The sequence below is a fragment of the Lotus japonicus genome, chromosome 1, assembly GCF_012489685.1.
Source record: "Lotus japonicus ecotype B-129 chromosome 1, LjGifu_v1.2".
NCBI lineage: Eukaryota > Viridiplantae > Streptophyta > Magnoliopsida > Fabales > Fabaceae > Lotus > Lotus japonicus.
The window spans coordinates 129,860,618-129,870,681 of NC_080041.1; the positions used below are offsets into that span (position 1 = coordinate 129,860,618).

General features: G+C 31.6%; 1 protein-coding gene across 1 annotated transcript; it reads left to right on the forward strand.

Moving 5' to 3' along the window:
* The first annotated feature begins 2,492 nt into the window (after nt 1-2,492).
* LOC130730713 (protein NUCLEAR FUSION DEFECTIVE 4-like) lies at nt 2,493-5,113 on the forward strand. Its single transcript, XM_057582787.1, has 2 exons — nt 2,493-2,630; nt 3,124-5,113. The coding sequence occupies exon 2, from the start codon at nt 3,195-3,197 to the stop codon at nt 4,968-4,970; it is 1,776 nt and encodes a 591-aa protein (XP_057438770.1). The 5' UTR covers nt 2,493-2,630; nt 3,124-3,194; the 3' UTR covers nt 4,971-5,113.
* Nucleotides 5,114-10,064: the final 4,951 nt, after the last annotated feature.

Sequence of the window (10,064 nt, forward strand, 5' to 3'; positions counted from 1 at the left end):
ATTTAGTGTCGTTATAAAATGTGTTACCTAAAACGAACCATTTATGACAACATACACAAACTAATTCCTGAAACACTTTTAGCAATACTTTTTGCTTGTGTATATACCCTTGTTGCTAAAAGCATAAAATGGTGTAAATAGGGGATAAGGTCATTTATAACACTATACGTTTCAAATCATCAATCAAACATACAAATTTCTCATACTCACCTCTGTTCACATTGTTTCATTTACTTCCTTCCTTTTAATTTGTCTTTCAGACTTTTATTTAAGTTTTTACTCTTATTATAAAGTCGTTTACAAAATTTATTTCTTAGTTGTTTTTCTTCTTACTTTAGTTATCTTTTACATGTACATTTTCTCATTTCTCAGTAATAATAACAAGAACTCTTTGGAGTGTTATAAAAATCTGAGGAATGTAATTTATACAAATAATTATTTGATTAAAAAGTTATGTGTTGGTTTCACAGCCGGCTTACACGATTATTAGTGATCCCATTTATTGAATAAATACATTTGGTATATCTTACTTTTTCGGTTAGAAAACCAAAGTATAACTTTGAGATGCGAATTCATAAAAAACTTCCAAGTCCAAATTTTGAATATGGACTTAAGTCGTCAATTCACGTGGATTGAAGTGTAAATTTTAAACATGTAAATGAGGTATATGTATCGTTGTTTACAGCCCAAGTTGCGGGAGGCAATCATTTACAAATTCTACTAATAATTTGATAATATTAATAAAAAATAAAAACATATAAAATATTTAAAGGATTATATTTCTTTTCTAAAATCCACTTTAAAAAATATTATATTTTAAACGATTTAAAAGGCACTTATAGGGTTACCCGCTTGTTAGGTTCTTTGGTTTATGATTACCTCAACATGTGTTGGTGGGAGAATTTTCTTTTTATCATTCATCTGTTCAGCTCTATTAGCAGATGTATTTTCGATTATTAGTTATTGAATGTCATATTTGCCATAAAGAAAAAGACATCTTTTAACAAATTTTTATTATTAATCTCATAACTCATGATCGGCGGTGGATACCTTTTTTTTTAAAGGCCAAAATGAATAAATAAAATATTGTAGCATTGTGGGTGCTTCCCGCAGTGGATACCTTTAGTTAACATTGATAAAATATATAAATTGACACTTAATTCCTTGAACAAAAGAAAGAGCCTGACTCCTCTGAAATGAAAGTCATTTTAGATGGTTTATTTTATAGGCAGATGTTAGTTGTTAGTAAATTAATACAGGGTTCGAACCCTAACCATTCACCTGCAATTATCCTTAGCTCAACCATGTGAGCTACCAACCCGCCCAATTATTTTAAATGGTAAAATAAGTTACTGCAACCACGGATTGAATTGCTTAATTAATTTTTTAAAGTTATAAATAATTATGATGATTTATTTTATCCTATAAAGAGAATTGGATAAGTGAGTCAAATCCCACAAGAAATGTAGAAAATGTGACTATTTTTCCAAAGTCAAATAACGTGCTCCGTTTATGAGACTCATTGTTTCGGTTTCCAATTGAAATGTCGTGGCTATTAGAGTACCAAACGTTGTGCGGTCTTTGTTTTATATGCGTGTTTTCGTTACGCATCAATATTATCAATATCATCGTATTTAAATGAGTTAGGTCCCCCACAAGGTCTACCATAGTACCATGCATGACAAATAATTGAACTTTGAAACTATGATACAATGCTTTTATTCTTCTCACCTCTATCACCACAATCACAACTCGAAATCCTCCACCACTTTCACAACTTACAGCTACACTTGTCCCTTACACTAATTTACACCCTTCAGTTTTGTCACCGCGCGCCACTTGACACTTTTACTATTGTCCCCATCTGAAACTCTTCACCTCCATCGTACGTAGTATCACGGGCCACACTTTATTTGAATTTGTATCAGGTGCAACTATATCTCAAAATTTAGTTTAGAGGTGCTAATTGTTTTACCATTTATAAAGACTTATATAATCACATTTTTAATTAATGTGAGACTTCAATATGCATGACCACCGCTACGGCCGCCAAGCATACTCCGCCATCATTGTTGTTGAAGCACGCTAGCTCCACCATCACCTCCACCACCACTGCATACCCGGCCCCTTCCATATCTTTTATGGCCGCCTAACAAACCCAATATCTCACTTGCTAGTTGCTACCACTGTCACTATTATTGTTTTGCACTCTACCATTGCCATCGTCGTGAGGAATTCTCCTCCGTACCCGTGCTTCTGACACCTTCCATTCAGGGACGAACCTAAGTTAAGAGAAAATAAGGCGATTGACTCCTGAGAGAAAAAAAAAATAGTTATATTCAATATGTTTGGATGTCAATCAATGAATATTTGTTCAAGCTTATTTAGTGTGTTTTTAGTAGATATATAAGCTCCAATAGATTTATTATATAAACTTGTCTCTTTCAGTTAGTCATACGCTTGTTAATTTTATTTAATCTTCCAACCTTAATAGCACCATCAATCACTAACACTGTTGTTGGATGCTCTCCACCCCTACAATTACGAAGGCATCCTCAACCGCAACCGCCACCCCACCACAAGCTTGCATCTACCTCTGCCAGAGTGCATGCCTTCCCCCTCCCATGAAGGTAATTTTATTGTTTGAATTTAATTTAATTTATATCATATATTGTTTTCTCTAGTGCGTATTAATTATTTAATAATTGTGCATATATTTTTCCTATTTTCATTCATATTTTTTATCTAATGATACATGTACTATAAAATAGTGCATAGATCTTGGGATACCCCACTATTTTCTTTATCTCTCTTTTACGATCACATCATATCATATATCATGTTTATCACTTATTTTTCATCTCTTAATATTTTTCTCTAGTGATCTACACTCAAAATATGTATACACAAAACATTATTGTTTATTGCTCATTTGGACAGGGGAGAAATTTTGTCAATATTCTTAATATGTCTGCTCTTGTAAATATCAATATTATTTCTTTTCTTTTTTAAGTTTCTTGTAAATATCATTGATTGTAGTTGGAAATTAGAACTTCACACTCTTGTGTATATATTCTAATCACTATTATCCAAAATTAAACCATCTCTATTCTTCTTTGATAGTATATCAGTTCATGAACAACTTGGTGCTAGCCTGCTAGCTAGCTTTCTGCTGAAAAATAGGAGTGAGAAAAATGGTATTTTCCACAAATCATGGTGGAAGTGTTTGGCAAAACAGCAAAGGCTTCACCCTCCAAGTCCTCACAGGAAGATGGTTCATGGTGTTTTCCTCATTCATGATCATGTCAGTATCAGGAGCAAGCTACATGTTTGGCCTCTACTCCAGAGAAATCAAGTCAGTTTTGGGCTATGACCAATCCACCCTCACTCTTCTAAGCTTCTTCAAAGACTTAGGTGCCAACTTTGGCATTCTCTCAGGCCTAGTCAATGAAATCACACCCCCTTGGGTTGTCCTAACAGTTGGTGGTGTTCTCAATTTCTTTGGCTACTTCATGATCTGGCTTGCTGTGACAAAAAAAATCACCAAACCTCAAGTGTGGAACATGTGCTTGTACATCTTCATTGGAGCCAATTCTCACTGCTCAACCAACACTGGAGCTTTAGTCACTAGTGTGAAGAATTTCCCTGGAAGCAGAGGAATTGTCTTAGGCCTTTTGAGTGGTTATCTGGGTCTAAGTGCAGCAATCATCACTCAACTTTACTATGCCTTCTATGGAAATGACTCAAAATCTTTGATTTTGCTCATGGCTTGGCTTCCAACTGCAACAACCTTTGTATTTTTGCCAGTTATCAAGCACCACAAGGGAGTTCAAAAGGCAAATGATTCAAAAACTTTCTATAATTTCCTCTACTTGACTCTAGTCCTTGCAGGGTTCCTCTTGGTAATGATCATAGTGCAAAAAGCTTTCAACTTTACAAAAAATGGATACTATGTCACTTCCACTGTGATGCTTCTCTTGCTAATCCTGCCACTTGTTGTTGTTATCATTGAAGAACAAAAGATTTGGAACGTGAAGCAAGAAAGCATCTATAGTGAAAATCCTCCTAAGCCTCTGAATATAACTTCAGAGATGCCAGATCTTCAGAAGCCAAATGCTTCCCAAGAAGGAGAAACTACCCAAAACCAAAAGCAAGTTTCATGTTGGAGAGACATGCTGAATCCCCCAAGAAGAGGTGAAGATCACACAATTCTTCAAGCCCTTTTCAGCCCTGACATGGTGATTCTTTTCTTTGCCACAATTTGTGGACTTGGTGGGAGCCTCACTGTGGTAAACAACTTGAGCCAAATTGGGTTATCTTTAGGGTACCCTGCACATAGCATAACCACATTTGTGTCCCTCTTGGCAATTTGGATCTACATGGGTAAAATTGTGCAAGGTGTTGTCTCAGAGTACATCATAGCCAAGTATAAAGTCCCTAGGCCTATCATACTCACATTAATTCTTGTGTTATCTTGTTTTGGTCATCTTCTAATTGCTTTTAATGTCCCCAATGGTCTCTATGCAGCCTCAATTATTATTGGGTTCTGCTTTGGGGCAAATTGGCCATTGCTGTTTTCCATCATATCTGAACTTTTTGGGCTTAAATATTACTCAACTTTGTACAATGTTGGGTCAGTTGCAAGCCCAATTGGGTCATATTTGTTCAGTTTGAGGGTTGCAGGGTATTTGTATGACAAGGAAGGTAGAAGGCAAATGGAAGCATTGGGGTTGAAGAGGAAGCCAGGGGAAGAGTTGAATTGTAATGGGAGTGACTGTTACAGAAAGGCTTTCATTATAATCACTGCAGTGACCTTGCTTGGGGCACTTGTGTCTCTCATTTTGGTGCACAGGACTAGAGAGTTTTATAAAAGTGACATATACAAAAAGTTCAGAGAAGAAGCTAAAAGTGTTGAAACTGAAATGAATGTGACTCAGAACAAGGTTGATCCTGCTGCAAATGAAGGATAGAGATATCTTTGGTCAGGAATTGGTAATGATTTGATGTAGTTAGGAAAAAGATAGTACTTGAGCAGCAGCTAGAACAACTGCAATAAATACCTTATAGTTGGTAATTTATAATAGAATTTCTTGCAATGTTCTTTTTATTATCATTATCTATATATATATATGAAAATAAGGTTTTCTTCTAGAAAACCTATGACACATGGCACCCTCTAAGTCATCCATTTTCCCTCCAAGAAAAAAAATCCTATCTACATTTTTGTCACAACATACTATCATGAGTCATAACTCACCTTAATTATTGTGGTCTAATTTAATTACAATTTTAATTTTCTGTTTTCTTTTATAATCATATTTTTTAAACCATTGCAAAAAAGATTCCAAACACTCATTAAATTAAATAATCCGGAAAAAATTGTGCATAATAAATGGATTTTTTTATTATGTAAAAAGAGATATTAACAAAAAAAAATGATTGAAACCCAGATTTTTTTTATACAAAATTACTACAACAATGCTTTTGAAATAATAATTACATAATGTTTTAAAATTATAAATAAATAATGCAAAATTATATTAATTTTATTTTATTTTATGTGTATTTGTTTTTACAAATATTACCGAAAAATATATATTAAAATAATAATTAAATAATTAAAAAAACACATATATTAGTGAAGAAATATATTGACATTAAAATTTCATTTTTTATTTTATTTAAAAATACAACTATATTAAAAAAGTCATTCGAATTTCAAATATTTTTCTATTTTAAACAACCATTATTAAGTTTCTCCATAATCATTATTAAGCTTCACCAATCAATACCTAAATTTGATTTTTTTTCCTATTTTAAAAAAACATTAATGCTTAATTTGATTGATACTCTTCAATTTTTTTTTAACGTGGAATCATCTTGATTTTTTTTTATAGGCAATAAGAATTATATTGAATAGAAGTACAAGGGGTACTTCAACCCAATACAAAAAGAAAGAAAAAGATAAAAGATACTACCAATTAGAAAAAAACAAAGACCTTAAAGATGACGAAACTACCCCACCTAATACTCCTTGAAAATAGACTTAACAAAACAAGCCTCATTAAAACCTTACTAGGGTAAAACCCCCTTGGGAAAACCTAGCAAGGAAAAAGAGTACCAATTTTAAAAAGTTAAGATGATATTTCAAGGAAGTTTACAAAGAATTCTAATAACCCTCCCCGACCCAGCGGCCAAGCCTTGCATCCAATTCAGATCCCACTGCAAATCCCACTGCAAAATTCGATGGATCACCATGCTGTAACCTCAAAGAACCCTTCAATATATACTATAGCATATGAGTATAACTCCTGAAAGCCTTCATCTTGTAATCACCAATGCCATAATGAAAAAAAAAAAAAATTAGAGTTGCGACCAATAAAGCTTGGAAGATTGTTACCAGAGTGCTACGATTATGGAAAGTCCTGAACACAAAGGAACCTAGCCAACCTGCCATTAATCACTAATACTATTTAATTTAAAATGTCAAAATAAAAATTTAGAAATTAGTTTCCCGGTTCCAATAATATTGAATTTTTTTAATTCAAAAAAAATTAATTCAAAAAATTCCTCAAACTATTTCATAAAAACATATGAAACTCGAGATTAATGATTAATGATAAAAATATCTAATCTTTGATTTTTTTTACAAATTAAAAAAATTATGACATAACTTAAGTAATTTGTATTTTAAATATTTAGGGTATTGAAACATTTAAATTTTAAATTCGAAATTAAAATTGGGGTTCCCTCCAATAATTTCAAAAATTATGAAATGATTTAAAATCAATTTAAACACTATAAAAGGAAGGATATAAATTAAGTAATTCTTAATTTTAATTTCACAAATATTAATTAATTTTATAAATAAATAAAAATCTTTTTTTTGTTACAGTGAGCGGCCTAGCCCCTAAATAAATAAAATTCTAAAATTATGCAATTATGATAATCAGACAACAATTACGATCATATTGTATTATACCTATATAATTAATATATTTAGTGAATTTCAAATTTGAAATGAATGCTTGAAATATAAGTAAATCTTTATAATTATCAATATATAAGGTATGTTTCTCTCATATGACAGGAACGTTTCCCCTTAAGGTGTGTCTCTCTTTTTCTTCTTCTTTTTTACTTTTCTCTTTAATCATTCATTTCTCCATTTCTTTCACTCATTATCAGATCAAGGTTTCCTCTCATTTATTAGATGTTTTACCCTAAGACTACAATCTCCTTCAAATCTTCGAGGTTTTTCTTTTTCTCGCGATGAATATGAATCTTCACCATGCAAAGATGAAATGTTGACTCTTTTATTTTATTTTTTAAAATTTTCTTTAATATTGGTTTTCCAGTGTTGTGTAGACTTGCATCTCGCGTTTCTTATTTTCTGTTATCATCATGAAGGTAAACTCTATAGTTAAATTTTTCAGTTGTGTGTAATGTAGTCTCTTTTGTATTTAAGTTGCCTTTTGTCTCTGTCTTATTTGATATCCCAAATTTATTTTGTTGGTCAATTGAAAATATAAATAAGAAAACAAAAAAGAGACATCTTTCATGCTAAAAGGTGGTTAGGGAGTTGGTTGTGCTCATGGCAGTAACAATATAATATAAGAGCGGTAGTGAAAGCAATGATGTGGCAGTGCTGAAGGGAAGTGATGGTGATAATGGTAGTAGTAGAGGGTAGAGGAGGTGGAGAGTGTGGTGGTGGACTTGGTTGTGGTGGTGGCGGTGGCAGTGGTGCAGGGTGCTGGCGATAGCAATGGATGGTAGTGATTATGGGAGTGGAGTTGGCGGTGGTTCATGTGGTGGTGGAGGTGGTGCAGAAACAACGATGGCGATAACAATGACATCGATACCGGTTGTAGTGGCAATTGTGGAGAGTGCTGGTGGTGGCAAGTAAGTTATATGTCACAATATTATCATTCATCTATATGGTGGATTAAATATTTCATCATTTTAATGTATACGAGTATATTGTTGGATAAGTCTATACAATACAATATTTGAATAAATAAATACTTTCGATTTGGTTTGGATCGATTCGATTTTGAACATGGGAACTGAAAACTAACCCGATACATTTCGATTTACCATTATATATTGTTTCACCCCCTTTTTTAATTCATGAAGGAGAAAGACAAAAATCCTTCAATTTATTTGCTTGGATTGATAAAATGAATTTTCCCTCCGTCGTCCCTGGTAGGCGGTGGTTACCAAAAGTATGATCGAAGAGTCAAAGACAAAAAAATGGTACGAGTTCAAACTTAAAAGTAATAGTCACGTGAGACTTTATTCAAAAATAAGACAAGCCTTTGAATCTAAATAATTTTCGTAAATTATCTATTATTTTGGTTTAATTAATCTGATGATTTTTTCCTATGATTTGATTTGAGTTTTATTATTAGTGGGGTTTTATTTTGTTGTTACATATTGATTTCTCTTCGAAATTAACATTTTGAATCAACATATATTATTATTATTATTATTATTGTTATTGTTATTATAAATAGAAACATTGATATGAAAAATAATCAATCAAATATTAATCATTAAACATGAATTAAAAAATTAAAAATACTGATTTAATGTATATACAAAAATTTGAGTGAATTTAAGTCTTATTATTTAAAATTTTAATTTTTTTTCATATTTAAATAATTAAAAAATTATAAGTAAAAAATTATGGTAAATTAATACACAATTATCATTATTAAGAACATATAATTGAAACAATTGTTAAAATATATTTACTTAAAAAATACAAAACATAACGTTACACGAAATTTAAATTATAAATAACAAAAGTCACCCGTGCAGGGTACGGGTAATTCCGCTAGTTAATAGCCTGGAAAATCATGTATCCGCTTTAAAATAGATAGTGTATATAGATATGCGAAATAAATGGTCAAGTTACCTTATCCTGTTTCCTTTTCTAATCCATATCATCATGGTTTTAAATTAACCGTGATTTTAGCTGCGACATCAAGATTTTGGAAATTTTTGCACATCCGCGATAATTATGTAGTTTTTTTATTAAACCAAATTGTAGCATCCTAGCTAAGTATTTAAAATATCTCAAATGTATAGCTACACTGCTGAACGTGGACACCAAACAATGAACATGTCTCAGCACTATACATCTATCAGCTGTTGCTTTGGTTAATATCCAAGAGACATCGTTTTTGTGTAGCAGTGTTTAATTTCTTTCTTCTAGCTTAAATGTCTTAATATTTAAATAGTGCTTCTTATTTTATTATGTTTGCAAAGCCTATAAAAGCAAGGTTGCTGTACAAGAATATATTATCAATCAATGAAATACTAATAGAGTGCAAAACATAGGTCTCTGTTCTCACTGAGTGACAAATCTCCTTCTCATTTTCCTTATCAGCAACATGTATATCATTTGAAAATTTGTAGAAGAAAACAAGAATATATGTTACAAATTTTTTTATTAATTCTTTTAAGTAACATGTTGTAAACTTGTGCACGCCTTCTTTTTATTTACAGCATGTTAATTACTTAAATTTTTGCAAAGCATATTAATAACTTGTTGGCAGAAGTAGTAAGAAACTTAGTTGTAGTTTAATTTTTCTTAGCAAAGTCTCATGTTCAATGCAACAAATTTAATTATATTTTTATTCTTAATCTATCACGATTGTGCAATTTGGCCCATCTATGTTTAAAATGAGTGAATTTTATCCTTCATGTTCCAAGATGTGAAAATTAGACTTACCTATTAATTTTCACGTCTTGGGACATGAGAGACAAAATTCGCTCATTTAAAACATAGGGAATCCAAATTGCACAATCGTGATAGATCAGGGATAATAAGTACAATTAAGGTTATTTTAAAACACCTAATTTTCATCCATAAAACATGGTAATAGAGTAACTTTGGTCACTTAAGTTGACTTTGTTTGCAAAAAGTATGACATGGCTCATAGAGTTTCACCTAACACGTTAACACGTAATTAGGATTTTTGAAAAAGCATCATACATTATTCGTTTTCATCTTATGTGACTCTAGTTACAATAAAAAAATTTAAAACCTAAATTTTCAT